The sequence below is a fragment of the Nothoprocta perdicaria genome, unplaced genomic scaffold, assembly GCF_003342845.1.
Source record: "Nothoprocta perdicaria isolate Ctin4 unplaced genomic scaffold, notPer1 scaffold_30, whole genome shotgun sequence".
Classification (NCBI taxonomy): domain Eukaryota; kingdom Metazoa; phylum Chordata; class Aves; order Tinamiformes; family Tinamidae; genus Nothoprocta; species Nothoprocta perdicaria.
The window spans coordinates 2,265,478-2,288,057 of NW_020455533.1; the positions used below are offsets into that span (position 1 = coordinate 2,265,478).

The 22,580-nt window shown below is 40.3% G+C and overlaps 1 protein-coding gene across 1 annotated transcript in view; it reads right to left on the reverse strand.

Annotated features, from left to right (window-relative positions):
• Nucleotides 1-18,539, reverse strand: part of PKD1L2 (polycystin 1 like 2) — a 31,748-nt gene extending 13,209 nt beyond the window's left edge. The window contains 23 exon segments of the mRNA XM_026042282.1: nucleotides 241-454; nucleotides 883-1,085; nucleotides 1,365-1,499; nucleotides 1,875-2,001; nucleotides 2,783-2,907; nucleotides 3,383-3,565; nucleotides 4,238-4,363; nucleotides 4,985-5,179; nucleotides 5,892-6,037; nucleotides 6,293-6,490; nucleotides 6,930-7,071; nucleotides 7,308-7,428; nucleotides 8,003-8,210; nucleotides 8,901-9,018; nucleotides 9,783-9,832; nucleotides 10,333-10,431; nucleotides 10,855-11,259; nucleotides 11,975-12,204; nucleotides 13,620-13,767; nucleotides 14,215-14,325; nucleotides 14,516-14,701; nucleotides 17,355-17,519; nucleotides 18,086-18,539. Of these exon segments, the coding sequence (XP_025898067.1) occupies nucleotides 241-454; nucleotides 883-1,085; nucleotides 1,365-1,499; nucleotides 1,875-2,001; nucleotides 2,783-2,907; nucleotides 3,383-3,565; nucleotides 4,238-4,363; nucleotides 4,985-5,179; nucleotides 5,892-6,037; nucleotides 6,293-6,490; nucleotides 6,930-7,071; nucleotides 7,308-7,428; nucleotides 8,003-8,210; nucleotides 8,901-9,018; nucleotides 9,783-9,832; nucleotides 10,333-10,431; nucleotides 10,855-11,259; nucleotides 11,975-12,204; nucleotides 13,620-13,767; nucleotides 14,215-14,325; nucleotides 14,516-14,701; nucleotides 17,355-17,519; nucleotides 18,086-18,539 (4,089 nt within the window).
• Between the last annotated feature and the right edge of the window lie 4,041 nt (nucleotides 18,540-22,580).

Genomic DNA, 22,580 nt, shown 5'->3' on the forward strand with positions numbered 1-22,580 from the left:
GAATGGTTCTTCTTATCTACTTCTTCTTATATTGAAGCACATTCCAAGAAAGTAGTAGAAATGTCATTTTACATTGGACTTTTTTACTTTTTGAATATTTTACATCTTGAATTTTTAAAAACATCTCAAAATGAACTTATTTTATGGTGTAATTTCAAAACCATTGTTTTCCTACCATGCTGTGGTCATAAGGGATTGTTTTGAAATGTATAATATAATGTTTTCTTTCTCTCTACTTACATGACATCCATAGCTATTCCATTTCCCCTGGTGCTCATCCCAAAATACGCAGCGGGATGCAAAGCAAGTGACAGCTATGGTTAGCCTGTCATTGACTGTAGAATCCATTCCCATATCTTGTAAAACCAGGAAATAATAAGTTCCCTCGCCAAAAAAGAGGTTTTCTGGACTAAGAACCCAGGTGTTTTCCTCACCTGGAACATAAATATTTTACCTTAAATGTATATAAGGAAATGTTAAGCTGGAAGTATATGGCTCTATTGCGTATAATCAAGTAAAAGAACAGAACAAAAGGAAACAAACAGGTGTCAAATGATCCTTGGCAGCTCATTGTTCAAAGCATTGCACTTTGAATATCAGAGAAGGGATTCTGAAGCAAGGCAGATTGAAACTCCCTTGAGAGATTTCCTTCCAACTGGACTCCTAAACTCATGGTCAGGGCTCATGTTGCACACAGCAAGTGCTAACCCTATAAACTTGTGGGTGAGCACCTCATATTATCCTTACTAAGTGCCCTAAACTTGCCTTAACTTGATCGTAGGTGTGTGTATGGCTTAGTCTTTTGGGCCCATAAGCCCAGTATGAACAAGTTAAAATGGTGACTGGCAAATTGTCTTACCTGCAGTAGTCTTCTTACAGAACAGGTGATTTTTCATATCATAATTAGTTTCATTTGGACGATATCCATATCCTAAGTAGAGTATCAGTGGAACATCTTGTTCAGACTCCAGGTGGATCACGATAGATGTGTTTTCTGAAGTGACATTGACTTGGAAAACACTAAAATTGCCTAAGGTCAAAAAAATCCTGTCTTCCTGACTTGCTGAAAGCCTTGGTAGTATAATCTGTTTTCAAACAGAAAGGTATAGCTTTGAATACAGCAAAGTACCTTGTTTCTGTTATCTACAAGCACAAATCAGCCACATGGCAAAGAATCTTTTTGGTTGTTTATTTGTATATCCCACAACATAGGGAAAGCACAGCCAGCAACACTGGCTACTTGCCTAGGCCTCTCTAATGCGTTTAGAGAATAATAACGAAACCCAAGATAACAAAAATGACAGTTTATAAACAAAAAATTATACAGGAAAGAGAGGGAAAGGGATAGAAAGTTTAGGGTTTACCTCAATGTTTTCTTTGAGATTGCTGACTGGTATGATCAAACCATCCAAACCGGTAAGACTTAAACCTCCCACTGTTCCGCTGACATCAAAACTGGTGTCACTGGAGAAAAAGGGGTTCGCTGCAAAGCTCACCATCTACTAGCAAGATATTAGCAATCAGTGGCAAGTGGATTTAAAGTTACTGATTCCATCTCTTTCTCTAGCCATGCAAGTATGAACGCGGCATGTATGTGAAGGGTTAAAGCATGAGGAATTTAGGCCATAAGTCTCCATCAGCTTGTTAAAACAACCTCATGTAATTAAGAAAGGTGAAGACTTTGGTGACAAAAAAAAAAAATCAAATGACATTCAAACCACCTTAATCTTTCTTAAGGTGGCAACCCTAAGGCAACCACATTGAAATGGAGGGCTGACTTGTGTGGTTGTGTATTCATGAAGGGATTCTAAAACCACTGGATTAAGAAAGTAAATTGCAGCTCAGATAAAATCAGGTAACCACTGTTCACTTGCCCTTATATCCACTGTTTCATCATCAAGTCCTGAAACACTGAGGGAAGAAGCAGGTGGGAGAGTAAAGCTGGCAGAGCTGGAATTGGAGACATTAATGGATGTCCTGTCCATGCTTTCTGTTTGTAATCTGTCCACAGTTACAGTTAGATACAAGCAAAACAAAGACAGGGAAGAAAAGCATTAGTAATATAGACTTTATATTTAGAGAAAATGCTTCCCCACTTCATAAGTATAACGTGTCTAATAAATTATTTCTAGTTCTGTCGGTAAATGCTTAATATATTATCTGTCCCTGATGTAGTACTCCATAAAATACCTGCACATAATCATCGAAAAAGAGGCAGAGTTGGCATATCTGGATTTTAAATCTTACCCACTTAGGTGTATTTATGTGAAAGGAGTCCCTAGTCTCTATGAACGAGCTCTTGATTTTTATGTGCAGTTGAATGTAGATGAGAGTCAAGTTCTAGGTGAACAGCTTAGGGATGATGAGAGGATAATGCTTGTCAGGCTGCTCACAGCTGTGTTTGTTCCTGCCAGGCTGGTTGCAAATTTATATAACATGTCAGTAATGACAACTTGTAAAAGGAAGAAAAACCTTTACTGGCATAACATGAGATTTCATACTTTCACAGGTAAGTGGCCACTGTCTCATGCAAGAATAGTAATAAGTTCTTCTCTGGTCAGATATGACACAAGATGGCAGGAGAATTTCTAAGACAGCTTTACTGAAGTTAATTGGAGTCAAGGCTGTTTTTACAGTCAATAATTACAGCTTCATTGTACTACTGAAATGTCATTATGCTACAGTCTTTGTGTGGCTCCATTTAATGACAATATAAGGAATATTTGGGGAACATCCAAGCAATTTAGGCATAAGGTCATCACTGAACCAGAATTACTAGTACCTGTTTATATACATTGTGGCAGTAGGAGTGGTAAGGACCATTGGTTCATCATCTGGTTCTTTCCCAAACAGAAGGGCACTCTGTAGATTTTCAACTGTATTCAAGAGCTGGGATGACACTGAGCTCTGGAAAAGGATTACAGGAGGAAACTTGTAACAAAGCTCCCTAGAATCAGCCAGTTGCACATTATTTGCTTTAACCTTGTGTGTATGAGTAGTGCAACCAATAATGAACATTCAGTAACTGTGGCAGCCTTGAACTGTGAGGGTAGAATCACATCTGGAAAAAATCTTACCACAGTCAGTCAGCTTGTTATCCATTAGATGCCGTAAGCTGATCTTTTGTTCACCAGTGCTCTGGCCTGTTCAGCTTTAAATGCATAAAATCCAAAGAAGTTTCTTGCATTTGCAGCAGCAGGCCGCTCAGTTTAACTGGGGAGAAGTTTACTTTGATACTCAGTTTAACTCCACCATGATGTTGCAATAAACCTTACCCAATGTCAATTTAAAAGGACAAGAGGCAGCAGAACTCTTAAAAGCCCTTTGAAGCATGGAAAAGGTTCATACGCAGTCCACTAGGACCTGAAGCAAACCAGATTACCTGTTCTGCCTCGGGCACTGAGGTATTCACATCTCTGTTTTGTATGGAAGCTTTAAGCACATTGCTAACTGCATTAAATAGGTAGTTGGCTGCGTCCTTTCTCTTCTGATCATCTCTGCTGTCCTCCGTGTTTACAGTAAGCAAGGAAGCACTGACATCTTTTAGGGTGTTGCTGGCTTCTACCTGCATGGGAAGTAAGCCATAAAGTTTGTGTGTATTGGTGCTACAAATGACAGAAGCGACATATGATCTCATTAAGGCTCCTACTGAATATTACATCGGAAGTAATGTGGTGGGACAATTTGTGGTTAAAGCTGTTTTAATTATAGTCATTTGTGCTTCTCAAACACCAATAAAGATGAGGATGAAGATGGCATACTAGCATGGAGTATAGACCTGAAAAGTCCAGCCCGCCTCTGCAGATGTGTTTGGTAGAGAACAACAACATCTGAAGGATGCTTATCTATAAAACACTGGGCCAAGATACAGTTTACATGTTACAGTAATGTAATAAATTAGGTTATTTTGTGTGGTGCTGAAGTTTTGGTCAAAAAAAACCAACTGTATTGTCAAATGTCTTATTGTTCACAAAGTGTATTAGTCAACCAGCAAGGAATACCTTTGGCCTTGTGCTGTGGTAAATGCCAAAGAAAGATGAACATATGATTTTTCTTTTGTGCCCAAATTGATTACTTTGTAATTGTGAACTGTTCTGGTCATCACACATGCTGGTGTGGTTTTAAAGCTGAGTAAAGAACAGTTAGGTGTAAGGCACTGACACTCTTCCAAGGTCAGGGAGATGGAGTAGAGTCTGTACTATTTGTGGAAGAAAATCTGAGATTAATTTCTTCATACCTGTGCTGAGATAGAGAGCTCTTCACTCTTGTATGTGATTTCTTGCAAAACTTCTGACATCTGAAGAGCAGTTTGCACTGATGTTATGTTAACAGCAGACAGCGTTGTCAGCATCAACCCTCGGAGCTTGGAACCAAAATGGATAATTCGGCAAAGGAAAAAGATGCTAATTAAGATCATGTAAATAGTGCAACACGTTGAAAGCCTAGTTTGCTGTAAATTATGAGATAGCCTAAGACTTCAGAGTCCTTGGTTCCCTGCTCCGACTTTACCCTCACCCATGTAGTACAAATGACAGTTATAATAACTGAATGTAAAATCATGACACTCTAGCACTTGACTCAATTTTATGCGTTGAATTCCAGAAGAGATGCTCTCATAGCTGAAAGATCTCAAGTAGCGATGGGCAGATATTTCATGATTTTTATGCATCTCTAGCTGTACCAAAGACTTTTTATAATCTATCAGTACAAATGCAATAAAGCTAGTGGCCATGGGATAAGATAATGTAATAACAATTGAGAAAGAAATCTTTTACAGATGGACGGTAAAGAAAATCATTTGCTTGGGCAAGTAGTGAAAAATAGCTGAAACCTGTGCCAAACACTGAGACAGAGAGCAGAAACCTGAAACCCCTATTCATGTCTGAAAGTTATATAGGAGCTTGTCATTAGTCAAGCGTTGCTAAAGAATGTGAGAAGTACATTGTATTACACTCTGCTGCAAGAAATCAAGTGTCTGGCTGACCTCTTTTCGTGTGTCGGTCTGTAAGGATGCGTTAAGACTTTCCTCTTGGGTCTCCTGATTAAGAACTGAGGTCACTGACTTATACAGCTGGAACAGACTCGTGCTGCTGTTCCCCTCTTTGAGAATGGTGTTGGCCTTCTCAGATACGATGGTCTGCAGGGTGAGGTTCCCCTTGGTCATATCTGTGTGTCCCACCTGATGAAGAAAATAGATATGCCCCTAGCATTGGCAAGGATGTTATGATCACTTTTGCACAGCTTCCAAGATATTGATATCCTAGCTGGAGCTGCACAGAAAACTCATTTGTGTTGCCCAGATTTTTGTGGTTTATTTTCAGTTAAATTTGGTTTTAGACTGATGTTTGTCTTCTTAGATAAAATGAGCCGGCTTTAGAAATACCCAATATAGGAAAATAGCTCAATTCCAACTCCATTTATAAAAAAATCCCGACCACCTGTCTTTTTAAGATGAGTCTGATTTCATCTACTTGACTGACAAATTTGTGCAAGTGAAGAAACAAAGTCTAATTCAACCCTGCATTTTCCAAACCTCACTTTATGGGCTGTCGTTAAAACCAGCACAGTGATGAGCAGCACCTCTAAGCGTGAAGCAGAAATGCATGTATTTTTAGTGGCTAATAAGGGTCTCATTACTGGGAAACTGGGAGAGAGGCTTGGAGTTTCTCTCAGCCTACAGAGAGTAACTCCAGACTTATTAAGTATAGCTTATACTGCCCAGTGTCCAGAGAGATCATATTTTTAAATATTATTTCTTCTTAGACAGGAAGAATGGTAATTATGACACGACCACAGGGAAATAGTAAGTATACCCTGGGAAGCTCCAAAAGTGAATAGCGGTTTAGATATCAACTTGTGGCACCTTGAAAGCAAGCAATTTTACTACATACCTTCACAGAAGCATTAGTTTGAACTGTATCCCCAAAGTTGTTGCTCACAGTAATTGTTATATGTAAAATGAAATTATTTTCCTCTTCTCCAAGTGGAAGGTAAACTGGGAAGAGTTCAGGATCGGGGCCACAGTGCAAGAGAGAATCTGGAATAAGAAAGATGGGATTACCTATCAGGCAGATGGAGCTACGTGTTCTCTGAAAGCACATTTGATCTGGGCAGCAAGTTAATTTATTACTACTAATTACTTACTATTACTATTAATCCTAATTAATTGACTCTTTTTTAGGCTCTCTGAGGAGTGAAAGCAGGCTGTACCTTTGCTCCTGCTAGCGACCATAGCAGTGCTTGCTAGGAACATGGAGAAGCCCGTGGTGGAACAGCTCACGTCAGGACTTACTTGGTTTCAGATAGAAGCAGTACGTGAGCTGCCTGCTGCGGCTAGGCTCGCACGGATCCTCTAGGCAGGCACTGCAGGAGACCGTGAACGTGGTGAGCACGGATCCCTCCCAGGGAGACACAGCGCAGGCCGGCGTGGAGGGCGCGGGCACCGAGCTCATGAGGTACCGTGCCTCGCCGTATCCATGTGGAGCCATTGCTGGGAAGCAGGGAGCAGAAAGCCAGCGATAACCATCGGCAGCACTGGCCTTCACACATTAGTGTTACCTATTCTAGCAATGATGCTGGTCGTTTGGGCACTAGAGACATCAGCGTGGGCCTAATCAGAAATGAAATCCCACGCTAAAAATGTCATAGCAGGAAAAGAACTACTAGAAAACATGGAAGTGTTAACCTTATGAAGTAAAGCTGTGTTATTCAATGAGGTATGTAGTGGGACATCGTTTCCAAATGAGCCTTAGGAAAATTAATTTATCTTACTGCACTATGGCCCACAACAAACTCTGAATTATTTTAAAGAACCCCACATGTAACATAACAGTGCTCAACTTGCAGAATAATTTAACTTGTTTAGCCTCTGTGTAATGCACTGTGTGATGGCAGAAACTCTAGCTCCAGTCAGTCTGAAGCTTCCCTACCTGTTACTTTAATCTGGAAAGCTTCTTCCTGTGTCTGCAAGAAGGAGCTGTTCATGGTCAGCCTGGATGTGTTGCTCTGAAGCAGATTCAGAGAGCTCTGCCGAAACCCAGTCAGGCTGCAGGCTGGAGGGAGGGGTGTGGGCTAGAAAATCCGATAGAAAATTGGCATTAGAGGCTGCTTGCTGTGATTTCTGCTGTGATCTCAGGTTAGACATTTCACCAAAACTGCAAGCTAGAAGGTGAACAAGTTTCCACTCAGCATTGCCAGGGCCTCACTGCGGCTCTGTAGTTAGACAAAACTGTCCTGTGAGGATGAACAGAATATCGATGACATATCAGTTGTTTGTGCAGTATTTCTGACAAAGCCAATGCTCTTACCTTGGTTTGGAAAGTGTTATCTAAATACCAGTTATAATATACTGCCTGCGACTCCTTCAGCCCAGAGACACTCAAAACAACTTCCTTGCTAGCATTTACTGGCTTGCAATTTGCTTCACACCTGTCAGGAGGTAAGACAGCAGTTAGGAGTAGTAACTGTACAAAATGCCGTGGTACATGTTACAGATTGTTTTATTCTCATTTGATGAAAATCTGCATAAGCCCTGGCATATGAGACAAATGTGACTCATAACTTTTTGAAAAATATTCAGATTAAAACCAGGAAATTTGGGAACCTTTGTCCCATTTGCCACAGTGACTGAGACCCACAACTAGCAAACTCTTTGTATTCCAAAATAGATTCAGGCTCTCAGCTGAAACATATTATAATTTGAGTTCATGGCATTGAAATGCCATGAGGCACTAAACACTCAAATTACCCAGATACAGTAAGAAGTATCTGGGTGTCCAGTAGGACTATCAGACATATCTTAGGGTTTTTATTCCCATCATTTCAATTATGTTTGCATCCGAAACTCTCTAGCACCGAAAGGACGGAAAAAAATAACTAATTAGCAAGAAACCAGACTTCAAGACAGAGCAAGTCTTAATTATTATTAATGCTAACGGAAACCCTACACTAGGATTTCTTCGTAAAAATACTAAATAATGAATATTATGTTTTAAAATCAGACCTGATTTCTAGTTGCAGTTCTTGTTTTGCAGTTACGTACAGACATTGCTCGTCTTGCCTCTCTTCACTGCCATGGTTTCGCACCGTGACCCTCACAGTCACTGCCGACTTTGGGGGAGGAAGGCAGCGTGCTGGGATGTGCACCTCACTTCGGTTGACCAGGATTGTCTCCTGCTGCACACATTCATTCCACGCAGGCCAGCAAGCTCCTGTGCAAACATTTCCTTTATAATTAGAGTGTTCATAGCATTCTGTGACTCTTGGGTAGGTGTTGCTGACACCACTTTCCAAGAGCTTTACAGAGCAAACAGTTTTCTTTAACCCAATTTGCAGAGAGGGTAACCAGAGCTCAAACTGACTACTTCAAAGTAACCTATGAGGTCAGGAACAAAGATAGGGACAGAATACAGATGCTCTGAATCCCAATCCGGTTCTCAGCTACACATGTTTTGTTTTATGTTTGATGCTAATTATTGCACTTTTATTGAGGCACATGTTCCTTGCAAACGCCTAGCTATTTAAACCGCTTGGAATTAGCGCTTGGCAGTGAGGGTGAGGCCTTAGGACAGGCAGATCTGGGAAGACTGAAAACCAGTAGCAACCACCTTTGGAACAAGAGAAAACTGTGAACTGCCGTGTTATATGTATGCCATATATATTTTTATATATACACATGTATACACTGTATGCCACATATATATTACATACCATAAATAGTTGATCATTAAACCAGGGTGAGGTAGAGTGACATTATTTCCTTACAGTGCCTGGGAAACTTTTTAAATTCCAGGCAGAGACTAAACCATCCTTTACTCAGATTTTAACCACTTGATCTGACAGGACAATGAGTTTGTTGCTCAGCAAGCAGATGGTAGAAAAGTTTCAGGAAATGCACATACCACAGGACCAGAGGAAACTAGAATTATCACTGTTGCCAGGCCAGCCGAGTGTAACAGTTGTGAAAGGATCCACATGACGACTTGGTTTAATATACATTTTGTTTTTTCTTTTGTGATCCTAAATGATAAGTAAATATTCCAGTTAAGACAGCAGCATGCATAAATACATACAGATCTTGCTTCTTTGTAATGGAGAAAGGCAGTGTGTGCAGAGCTGTATGCAGCTGAAATGATCTTTCCTGGACCAGAGGCAATATGGGAGCTATGGGAATAGATGCAGATGGCACAGACAAATCACATATGGCAAAATATTCCCAAACTCTGAGTGGCTTAGCAGCCCAACTTTCATTTTCCAAACTAATGCAGGTATTTAGAAGCCTAATTCCCACTGATTTTACATTTTTGGACCAAGACATTGAGCCTATGAAAAATCATTTTTCTTCTATTTTTTTTTTTCAGAATTGAACGCATTACAGCTGTAGAAAAAAAAAAGCAAAGAATAAGGTAACTGATTTTATCATTCTGTACAACCAATTGTGATAACTCAGTTCTGAATTGGGCTGATATTAGGCCTCTGATGTAATGCAGTCTCACAGCCAGACTGTAAATCATGACATCTGCTTGTGAAGTAGGACTTCTCCTGTAGCAGACATCTGTCTGCTATAGTTATAGTTAAAAACTAGACCTTCAAGATGATAACAAAACATTGCATTTGGCAATTCAATGATTTAGTTAAATCTGGCAGGTCTATACACAGAAAATATAGTCCGTATTGCAGTATGTTACAAATACTTCTTACAAATATTTAATGCAATGCTTCTACCACCAAAAAGTAATTCTCAACATTTAGAATTTAAAGTAAAAATATTAAATAATACTTGCGTTTGTCTTCTGGGTATTTGTTCTGGAACTACCTTTAACATTAGCAGAATCTGTTTAACATAAAAAAATCAGAATGAATTAGAGCTACCCATGGGATTGTTGTACAAAGGAAAACTGAGGGAATCACTGGAAATATCTCAATTGGATTAATACCAGATTCACTTTATTTGTGTTATAATCTGCTGTCGTAAATGTAAGGGCGAGCCATCTAGAGGCATTTAATGACAACAATTTATGTGATTATTGTTATGCAGATATTTCATGATCTCATAGTTATGTTCCAGGCCACAAACTTCACTAATTATTTCTAGGACAAATAGCAACGATGCAGTATGTAACATACATAGTGTGATGCTGATTTATGACCACTTCAAAGCCAGTAAAGATACCTTCCTTAGAAATAAGCCTCCACAAAAGTTTTAAGTGCTGCTGCTGGAAAGAAAGCAATTACTAGATGCAAACCATGAACAGCAAATACTCCATTAAATGCTCTGATTGCAGAACACCGTGTATGTGATCACAAATGACACTGACAGAATAATGCAATTACCTTCTTCAAGGGAACTGTTTGCCAGCACGTAGATGAGTCCAATATCCACACTCATGTTGGAGAAGGCATTCATGGCCACCACTTTTACTAGGAAAGTACCTAGAGAGGATGCAGAGTCAATTAGGAATAACAGTGCACCAGTCCTTTCTGTTTGGGACCTAAAATCCAATTCAAAATGAAAACACTGATTCGGGAAGATGTGTTAGTGTGTACATGAGTTAGGGATGGGGCCATTAAAGCTGAATTCTGCTCACTATATCTTTTTTATTGCAAAATTCAGGAGAAGACTTCTTTTTGGTCCCTTTATTAAGAACAATTTGCTCTTTTAATTCTTTTAGATTGGATTCTTTTAGATAAGTCAATAAGACTGTTTTATCCAGACTCTCCTGCAGACCCAGTTTGAGCAGCTAAAACAGTTAACAAATCCCTGCTATAAGTTCTTGTCCCCCCACTCCCAGGGATGCTGTGAGGAGGTGCGTGGGCTCCTCTGCACAGCAGTGTGTCTGTGAGCGCATGCTGTACCTTCAGAGTACACAGGGATGCGGTATGTTCGAGGCTCTCCGTGAGGGCAGTCTTCCTCGTGGGAGTTTGTTTCATTGGATCCCACAACCTCAAACTTCACTTTGTCTGGGGCTCCATGCGACACAGAGACATTTATCTCTAAATTCTCCCCCAGCTCCACAGTGTGAGAAGCTAAAGTAGCCTGAAGACCAGATACTGGCTCAACGAAGTGAACAGCAATGCTCTTTGAGAGCTCAGATGTGGATTTGTTCCTGGATGCCCGGATTTCCAGCTGGTGTATCCCAGGGCCTAGTAGCTCTTGCAAGGTACTGTTGAGTGTCAGATTGTGAGGGACAATTCCTTCTTTTGCACTGGATTCGGTGACTGTCTTGTTATCTGCTAATATGATGTAGGTCACTTCATTACCTGCAAAAAGACAATTCAAGATTTCTCACAGCTTGCCTAACAGGCCAGCCAACTCTAGCTGTCTTGTGCAACACTAAGATATTTATAAAGAGGTCAAAAGAATACTGCTGCAATGCAATCACTTGGACTAGATTTGCTTTGTCTGATTTGTGCCCCTCTGAAAGTCTAGCACATTTATTTCCTGCTGGAGATCTTAAGGCAGTCAAGAGAATTCAAACATATGCTTCTGAATTTTACTTTTTAAGCATGTATGTGGATTCCAGAAGTGAGAACTACACATGTATCAGCAAATATGACCTGCCCAGTGTGGAATCATCTTGCCTTCATTCACTGAAGCATTTCAGCATATGCTTAGCTTTATATATGGAAATATTCCTACTTCATATATGGAAATATTCCTATTCCTCCTGGCTTCACGTGGATTTACATGAATGAAGTTATGCTCATGCTTTGTCAACTTTGTGCAAAGGGAAATGGGTTTATGTTCATGTATGAAGTGCTGTAGCAGCTCTGAGAAAGAATCTCTTCCAATAGGGCTCAGAGCATTCGGTTGCAGGAATGCAACAGCTAAGCAAAAGCATTTGCTGAAGAAGGTATTATTTATTGGTATTGTGTCAAAAATGTATAGTGTCATAAAAATCAGCTTCTTTTTATTTGTAGCATACTATTTATGTTATTAGTCTGCCACTTAAACATGCAGAATAATTAGCCTTACCTCCACTGAGTTCTACTTGAATCCATAACAACTCTCCATATAGAGTGCGGCAGTAAGAGCTGTTCCCAGATTCATACTGGCTATAGCACCCAGTAATGCTAAGTTGATCCTTCTTATCCTGAACAGTCACCCGTTTCTGAGCTGTCACGTGCCATTCACTGGTTGTACATTCCACAAAAACAATAAACTCTCCAGGAGATGAATATGTGTGTGTGACATTGCTGACCAGCCTAGGATACAAAGAGAACTTGTTGCAGAAGGCTGTCCTGAGAAGTCTGGAGCACTGTGTGATAAGAGTGGTCACAGTTCCCAAACCTCTGATCTGACTCAGCTGTAATGCAATCACTTTAATCCTTGTGTGTTTATGTAACATTTTTAGGGTTTTGATCCTTTGTTCCAGCTGTGGAGTCATTAAGGCTTTGTACCTGGGGTGGATATTCCAGAAGCCTCTCTGGAGATGAACATGTGTTGCTGTGAAGGAGATGGATTACAGTTCAACATCAGACTCCATCAGACCTGGTTTGTGTCTTGTTGGCTCTGAACACAGATACTGGACTGTGGATGCTACCCCATGTAAAAGTGCCCTTAGTTTCTATCTTCCTTGTTTTATTCCCTGATTTACCTTCTGTTAGACATCAGTGGGAGCTGAGGCTCTTCAGCATGTTGACAGACTGCTCTCTTGCTATTTCATTTTCACGTGCAACTGCTTCTATACTTGTTCATGCTAACAAAAAGGTATGTGCTCTGCTGGGTCTGTTGCAGCCCCAGTACTGGTGGCAATAGGAGGTGATAAGGAAAAGGTGATAAGGAAAAAGCCTGCTGTAGCTGCCAGGATTACTAACAAGCATGGGGAGATGCTAAACAGAATCTAAAGATATTCTTCTTGAATGGGGTACACCATGAAAGGCAAATAAATATGTAACATTCCTGATATTACCATTTCTGAACCATTTATATTCTTATCATAGTGCAACCTAACAAATGCAAACTAAGATCAGGACTTACCGTTCTTGATCATACATATTTTTCGCTAGCTGTTTTAACAAGGGAAAATATTTAGATCAAACTGAACTTCAAAACCTTTTCAGTGTCAAGACAACACCAGAAAAGGCAATCCCTGTAAAACTGGGCATCAAACTGGATAGAGAAAACAGGTAAACATGACTGGTAGCCTTTTAGGAGGTGAAATAAAACCATAAAAACAAGACTCTGCTTGCAGCTGTAGGCCTGTGTCTGTAGTTCTCAAAGAATGTAACACCCATAATAATATAATTCCATTATATTATTTTAAATGTTATCAAATATAAAAGTACTTTTTAAATGGGGAAAAAGTAATGCTTGCCCATTTCTTTGTCAATTACTAGAAGCTTTCCAGTAATTTTGTGCCTTCAAGATCTATATTAAATTACACTAGCAGGAAATAGGAATCACTTGTTACAGTAAGAAGAGGAAAGTGTGTGGTTGGCAGCTTGATATAAAATTGTATATGAATTTCACAGTGTCTTGCTGCAAAATCCAGCCTTCTCATATCTATTCTTAATCTAGTTAATTTTTAACATCTCATTTAAGAGACTTGAAGCATTCAAAGAAATGCAGGCAGTGAAATTTACTCATTGTCTGATGATAGATAAAAGATGTATCTTACATTGGAGGGTAATAGGGATCAATACTGTGTCCATCTCCAGTGCTAATGATGCATGAGAGGTTGCCAGAGTATGGAGAGAGCATCCAGGTCAGAGTGACTGTGATGTCCTCAGAGGCAAAGCTCGCTTCTGTTACAGCCAGCTGCAGACCTGCAAAACGTGATGCCACGGTTCAGGGTTGTTGTTTGTCTACATTTCTTGCATAATTAAATTAATTTCCTTATAGTGTTGGGAGCTGGTTTTCTCCAAAACGGAGCTCATACTGCTGCCAATTTAAATGCTTTAGTGACAATTCTTCTCCGTAAGTGCTGGTCAGGATTCTCATTGGAACATAATTTCAGTCAAGTGTGTTCATTTGTCTGAATCTGCTGGCTTTGTAGCCTTATCAAAAACCCTGTAGAACTGTCACTAAGGTCTGTGAAACTGTACTTCCATGTCTTGAATAGTTTTAGTGGTCACTTTCTCCAGAGGACCAATCTTCCAACTTCTTTTTTGAAGACAGACCAGCTATTTTTAACATAATTGGCAATGGACACAGTGTTACATATAGAGCAACGTATAGAGCAGGTTTGTGTGTTGACAACCCCCAGCACTTACCTTCCTTGCAGTAGTACTGAATAGACAAATAGCTTCCCGAAGCTGGACAAGGATCACCAAAGAAAGAGCCATCCGCTGCCACCTGGCAGGCCTGGAGACCATGACACTGTCCTGGAAAGGAGGACCAGCTTAGATCATAGAATTATAGAATCACAGAATCTGTGCATTCTATGATTCTATGATTCTGTGAAGCTCTTTGCAACCCCCTCCACTGAAACAAACCAAGATAAAATATTTTAGAGAGCAGGAACTTTAGGGTGCTTATTCTGTGCCTCTGCCAAGCAATGCAACAAGCTCTTACCTGCTACTTCATCTTTGACACTGATCCAGCTACAGTCTTTGTCCATATCATACTGGAGAGGCGTCTCCAACACACAGTAGTGAGGGGTCTTCCGCCCATAGAAACTCTCTCCAATTTCAATAACTTCTCCTGATCCACACTGTACAGTGGCATTGTAGTTATTACAAGCAATGCTCTGGCCAGATTCTTATTGGGAAAAAAATAGATTTCATTAAAACAAGGATATAGAGCTGAGGCGTCTGCTCCTTCCACCTCCATTGTGAACAGATTAGTGTATAGCAGGGTAGCTGATCTTAGCCTCATAATTATGGTCATATCTCTAAATGCATATACTTCATTCTTTGATTAATCTGGGACAGATGATTATCTTTCAGAATTTGTAGCATTCTGGAGTCATTAGGATATTTAATACTCTGAAGAGGAGGATGCAAAAAACATTTGCAAACCGGGGGTTGTAGAAGAATAGTTTTGTTTCAGCAGTCCCAGGTTTAAATATATTGTTCACCAATTGCTCTTTTGATTATTCTCCTTAAATACCTCCACTTACAGTGCCAGTGTGTGCACACTGCAGTAATTGTGTGCTATTGTTATTTAAAGGCTAAATCTAAGCTGGCTGTAACTATAGCAACATGATCAGTTTACAGATTAGAGTTCTCTAAATAAGCTTGGAAAATAATTTGTTGTTAAATTCTAATACAGGCTATTATCTCTTGCTTTCTTTTTTTTTTTTTTTTCAGTTCTTTACTTTGTGTAGAGGTTTCCTATAGCATCTGCTCTCTCAGCAACTTTAACATACAAAAATGTACAAAACGTGATTTATATTCCCATATGCAAACCCAAGGTGTATTTTTCCAACAAAAGTGCTAACCTAAAGAGCACCAAAGGTCCAACCATACAGAGGAGCAGAAATAATATGGAACAGTGAGCTGAGGAGTGAGAAAATCTTACTTGAGGAGAGAAACAACAATGGAGAGCCAAAGAAAGGATGAGAGCAAAACACTTTCTTTGTGGTCTGAGCACATACACATACTGCAGATGATCGAGTAAACAAGGTTAGCAGTAATCAGAGTGGGATTCAGTTCAAATAGTAATACTGTTTGGGCTTGAACAAATTGCAAGTTTGCAATTCAGACTCAAACCAAGAGCCACAGTAGCTGTGCATGAAGGTATTAAGCCACACATGCAAACCGATAGAATAAAGGGGATCTACTCTAGCACTGAAATATGTGTATGTGTTAGTGGACATGGGCTGTAGATATTGAAAACAAGGCTTTAATTTTCTTCATTTGTTCTCAAATTCCCAGGTAATGGAATGATGGATGTATTAGGGGATGTTGTTGCTCATTAATGCAAAATCTCGTTTAATTTAATAGACTTTCAGTCAGATCCTATGCTAACAGATGGTAGCTTCCTTAAACAGTTGTCTGGTGTGGTTGCAATGGAAAAATGATTTTAGTCGGGCTTTGTAAGGAAAATAAGCTTAAATGATGGTGCTGTCTGCCAATTTCTTCTCCCAAGAGTATTTCTAATCTGTTAGTCACCTTCAGTCAGACTTCATGTATGGATATAGACCTCCAAACACCCTGAAAGAGTAATGAAACATAATAGTTGGGTAGAAGAGAGAGAGATACTTTAATTTCTCTGTAAGGAGGAGGGATAGTAGGGGTTGCCCCTTTTTTTTCTGTTTCGTGATATAGGATTCAAGTGGCCAACATGCCCCGCTTTTGCTCTGAACCAGCTGCAGAACTGCAGGGGAGGGAGCTGGCAAGGGAAGGTATTTGGAGAGGCAGGAAGTCCTTGGGATACGGGAGTGAACAGGGAGTTATAAAAGGAGGGTAGGGAGGGATGGGGAATGGAAAATCAGGACAGGAAACAAAACCTGATTGGTTCTGCTGGTTATGGAACAACCTGCTGGTTATGTCAGAAGTGATACAGCACTGGACCAGGGCAGTGCTAGAGCCCGTGGTAACCTGTACTTGCATCCTGGATTCAAGGACTATTTGTATTAGTGAATCTACAGCCAGACTTGCCTTCAAATACTTGTGACCTTAATTCTAGTTACAGATTAAAATGCTTTGCTTACGTGCTAAGTGTGAGGAACACAAATTCCCCTCACATCTGTGTGTTGAATGGGATGATACTGCCAGCATTCCTTTCCAGGACTGCTTGTTCCAAGCCAGGATTTAAGGGACCTATGTTATAACACTGGAACACAATGTCTGTACTTATTCTGCCTAGCTGCTAAAATGCCATCAGGAAATGCAGGTTCATGTCTGCTTCTTGTCCCAGGGAAACCCTCAAACTTCATCTAATGGAAGAGCCTGAGAAGAAACCAGAAATCTCTGGTTATTCCAGGTTACTATGACAGAAGTCTCTGGAAGCCTGTCTGTGTTTTTGCTTCTGTTATAAGTAAAAAAATATTTTGAGGAGCTCAGCCTGTATTTGTGATTGAGGATAACTTTACAGGGCTGACATATAGTCCTATCTAGCCCAGGTACAAGTGCGTTGTGGCAGATTGTTCTTGCAGCTATGCAGTTATGCACTGTTCAAAGTGGCTTTAAACTGCCTAGGTTATGTGTGTCTACTGCTCCAGATTTGGATTCACCCTCATATCCTATTGCCCAGCTCCCAGTAATTTCAAGGTTCTTCCTTTCTTTGAATCTGATCTTATCTCAACAAATTAGAATAGTAACACCTGCTGGGGTATTACAGATTTTTGCTTGTTCACTTTTAATAAACTTTATTGCAGTTACCTCACAGCCACTTTGAAAGAAACAGTTTATGCACAGTTGTGAACATTGTATGTTCACTTCTCTGTTCCAAATGTTGTGTATCTTACCAAATTCGCAAATGAAGCCAAATTCCTGGCTGCAATTTTCAGTCATACCCCACTGATGCTTGGCATTCTTCAGGATGTACCCACATGTGGATGAAAAGGGAGATGGTTGATCCACATACCAGTTACTGTAGCTTATATTTGAAGTGTCCAGCCAGATCACTGACCCTGTGAACAAAGTAGATCGTGTCCTGAATGTTTATTTTCAGTAGTAACACAGTTAAAGAGTCAGAACTTGCAGAGCAGGCTTTGACTGCACCTGTGTAGTAGTAGTTCATCTGAATAAAGAAACATGTTAATTTAATTTTACATTTATTCTGATAAAACCATTAACTCAGACATTGCCACTAACTCAGATGATGCAAATTTTCACTATGCTCCCAACCTCAAGAATCTACCATTTCCCTTGCAGCAGACCTTACAACTTGAGAGAGTGAGGAATTGGCTCGGCTTGCTCATCAACATTAGAATTAATCTTGCATATTTTTTCCCCATGTTTTAGCAAGCTGATCTAATTCATCATTTGCTCATACAATCCCATGACGAGTGGAAAGAGTGACAGCATGGAACAGGAAAATGAAACAGTCATGTGAAACATCTTAATATAAAGCTGAAGTTATAGTGACACAACAATGGCATTTCAGCAGCTGTCTGTAGAGGGATTGATTCATTTTTTTGTCAGATTAAGCATCATGTACTGATACAGTACTGAATATCATTTCAAAATCACCTACCATCAGAAGTTTCATTCAGCAAGGAGTCTGAGATCAGTCCTATCCACCATTCCTGGTCCTCAGAGAGATGTTTCTGCAAGAAGTCTTGAGTTTCCTCATCTTCAATAAAGACAAGGTGCCCCCCTCCTCTCTCGCACCAGCTCTGGGCACTTGTGAAGGTGCGCTGGAGTCTAACAAACTCATAGCATGAATACTTGTAAGCTGTCTGGTACTTTGAGCAAGGGATTCCTTCCCCGACAGTTGCCTCCTCCACAGCCCAGCGTGCAGCAAGGGAAATCAGAATTGCAACCGCAAGCCACATTCTCAGCTCAGTGCCCTGTGTGGCACTGCTCTTCCCTATTGCTTCACTGCTCTTTTTGCTGCTCTTTTCAGGGGCTTGAGGTGTCATCCTTGTCATGTCATCAATATTTCTCCTTTCTCTTCGCTGCTTGCAACAATAGCAGCAACAGACCATGGAACAGATTGCTTCTAATATATAATAGTGATTGCGTCCGAGGACACACACACCAGGTGTTGATGCTAAGTCACTGAAAATAGCTATTGTGAGACCCATTGTATAAAGATTTCATTCAAAATAAGCCAGTTTGCAGAGAGGCCATTAGAATATTACTTTTCTCATGAGCAGAGAAGATAAAGTTGATATATGTCATGACTGCGCACATGGGAAGCGGAGATAAAGCTCACCCATCAAAGGAGTTATTGTGTGAACATTAAAGCCCGATGTCTTTACAACAACAGTGAAATATAATAGCAAGAAGGAGAGGAGAAATAGGAAAATGAGAATTCAGAAACACAAGGAATCATGAGATGGAGTACACGTAGTGGTCCTCTAGATTCTTTTAAGTGTTCTGGATTGCTTTATTCTTAATAATTATTATTGTTTTGATACAATTATCTGAGTTGCTTCTTTTGAATGCTATTGTAATGTCTGTAATTACTGTATCAAATTCATCCTACCCATGTGTTTATACATAACGAGGTTAATCTCTACCCTCCCAAGTAAGCTTCATTTTGAAGTGCTGTTTCTGTTTAGAATTCCACACCGCATGTAAAATGTTCCTGCTCCCTTTAAAGCTAAGCTGCTGAACTGTGTATAGCTGCATTATTTATACCTGCCAGGAGATAAAAGAGAAGGCTAAAAGTTAAAACGATCATTTAAAAAATATTCTGCCTTGATCATCAGAACTGCTTGGGAGCCCTATATGCACATTCCAATGGCTGCTGATGGACTTTGGGAAGCCAGCCCAGCAACATTTAGGAGCTGAAACCCTTAAATGCTTCTGAACTTCCTTGCAAAATACTCCATGAGGTTTACAAGGCCACTGGATCAGCAGAGACATGGTACAAATAAGAATCTTTAGCTGTTGTGATCTTCCTGTCCTTAGTGTAACTCCACTAATTTGATGTCATTATTATTAATTTATACCACCATAACCTGACACTGGAAGAGCATACATCTATATTTAGAGAAGGAGCAGAGTGGGCCGGCTGCAGCATCACAGAGCTGCAGGAAACAGGGATCTGTGGCTGAATTGCGTCAGTGCAGAAATGCCGACCGTACTGCTCTATTGACCTGATGTTAATGGACATCCTGCACCATACCCCTGCCTCTATTGCTTTATTCTAACGCCCTCAAGCTTTCTTGCAAAGTGAAGCCTGCCCACTGCTTCTAGTAACCATTTAGAAATAATCTTCAGTCTCCAAACCATTCTGGACTTCCAGTTCATGGTCATCTTGCTCAGGTGGATTAGGTAGGACAGTGCTCAGGGCTTTAGTAGGAAGGGCTAATAGAGCAGCTGAGATTCCAGGCTGGATTTCGCAGCTCTGGGGATTGCCACTCCATAGTCTGCCATGCTGATGAATCTGGCATGGGCAGTACCATTCCCTTCCTGGAACAGGCCCTGTGACTGTGATTATCAGCTGTATCTATTGAGAATATCCACAGATTGAAAGCCTCTTTTAGGCTACATCCAAAAACTTCATAGGTTTCAATTTGGCAACCCCCACCTCCCCCTAGACTCAACTGTCTTACACTCAAGCTATTACAAAACTTAAAGCTGAGAGCAGCTTTTGTTCAATTACTCGACCACTGTATATTGTCATGACATTTCCTTTAAAGTGCCTGCTTCTCCCTGGGCCTGGCTTTGGAGAAGCTGGCAGCCAGCCCTAACGTTTTGGCCTTACAGTTGTGAGAAGCATATCTTGTTTCTGAAAACAAAGGTATGAAGCAGACTGCACTTCAATGGATCTTATTAAGGGATAGGGAGCTATGGATTTCTGCTAAGTGACATTGACTCTTGCATTTGTGATAAATGATTCTGTAGCATCTTTCAGTTCTTTCTCTGCACTTGGGAATTTGACTACATGAGCATTCTGCCAAAACTGTCAGAGCTGGAGGTGCCACAGGCTATGCTTTATGGATCGTTTCCAAAGCCATTGAAATTAATGGAAGTCTTGTCTTTGAATTTGATGGATTCTGAAACAGGCCCCAAAAAAGAACAAGTAATGTTTGGAAATGTCTACAAATAAAGCCAAGATCTCCAAGTGAGTCCACTGTTAGCAATTTCCATAGCAGTGTGATTTTTTTCCTACGGTTGCTATAAGTAACTCTTCAATAGCAGATGGAGAATGGAAGAAAGATAGTTTCTCTCTTTTGCAGTTTGTTGACTTCATACATTTAGTGTCACTAAAGCTGTGAGTCATTTTATTCTACTATTTACCACAAGGAAGAGAAAAGCATTTACAAAAAGAAAAAGCTGCTTCAAAAGCATCAGCATCAGCAGCTAGGATCCTCAGGAAGTGAGAAAATTCCTGAAAGCCCTTTCAGTCATTATTTAAAAATGGCCTGATTTCAAATAAACAGTGCTTTTTGACTTTAACGTTTTGAAGGAAACACACTTTTTGCATTCTTCTTCAACAGAAACACTTTTGTACTTTAATAGCTTTCATATGCTAGAAGTCAACATGGAAATTTCACAGTACAATTTTCCCCTCCCTGGTTGCCTTTGTGCAGATTGTTGAGGTAATTGAGATAATATCAATAGTTTAAGAAGTTATTTAAACAGTTACATGTGCTAATGTGCAAGAGAGAAGCCTGTGCCCACTGCTGTATCACTGCAGCTTGTGTGCTTCCAGGGGGATCATGGAAGGGCTCAGGGAAGCCTTATCCTTCTCCAGGGGTCCCTGCAGGTGCAGAAGCTGCCCCGTCCCCATCCCTGTGGAAGTGCAACTATCCCCAGCAGGGACTTCAGGAAGCGTTGGGTGTCATGTCAGCTGTATGGGCTTGGATTCACAGAATCCATTCATTGCTGGGTTTTGTTTGCCTTTTGCAAAGTTCGCAGGGACTTGGACAGACTCACAAAAGAAAAGCCTGTAGATCGGCACCATTTTAAGAAATTGTGAACCTTTCACTTAGAGCCAAGATTTGTTAATCTTTGCTCAGTTTTAACTGCCTGACTGAAAGGCTGATGTAGCAACCACCCTTCCAGCACATATTATGTCCTGCTGACTTAAACTCAAACATCTTCACCAGCTAAAACGAGACTTGCAAAGCAATTGTGTTTTGCAAGCTTTGACTAGAAATGAGTGATAAAAGTTTCTTAATATTTTCACACCCCTACTCCAAGCTATGATAAAACTATGAATAACTCCTTTGTTTGTGAACTCATCTGTCAGAATAAGTGTTTCATTTTTCTCAGAAATGCTTTTAGGGGCCCTGCAGATCTCTTACAGAGTCCTAACTTGCCCTTATGAATTACACCGCATGGTGGCCATCAAGAGAAAGTTTCTTTGGAAAAGCACTGTGCTATATAAAACATCACAAAAGACAATGAGGAATTCCTCAAGGGATCCTTCTGCTTTCTGTTGGAAGTAGAGGCAGGTGAAGTGAAAGATAACTGAGTTATTTTATTAAAAGTTAATAAATGTTTAAAAAATGTTAAAAAATATGCCTAAAGATTTGTAGATCGGGGTGATGAGTACATGCCATGGTTATTTAACCCATATCGGTGCAGTAGACTTGCCTTGAAGCCTTTGAACATCAGCCTTTCATACTCCACATTAGACAACCAGCACTGAAAAATGGGAGCCTGAATTCTTGTCCAGCATAATCAACATCTTTAGCTAGAGCTCAGGTTACCCTGAATCTCACTGCAAATCTCTCCATGACCAACTGCTCCTATTAGGAGAAACCAGTTTGTAAGAGTTTGTTATTTCTGAACTTGAGTCTATCTGAGGAAAACAATTCCAAAATTTTTCTGGGCTTTTGGAGAGCTTGGAGCAAACGAGGAAGAGATGCCCTTTACCTTCACTGACTTCAGGGTGGTCCTGATTTATACCCTGATTTCACAGAATCACAGAATCACAGAATATTTAAGGTTGGAAGGGACCTCTACAGATCATCTAGTCCAACCTTCCTGCTCAAGCAGGCACACCTAGAGCATGTGGCACAGGGTGGCATCCAGGCGGGTTTTGAAGACCTCCAGAGTAGGAGACT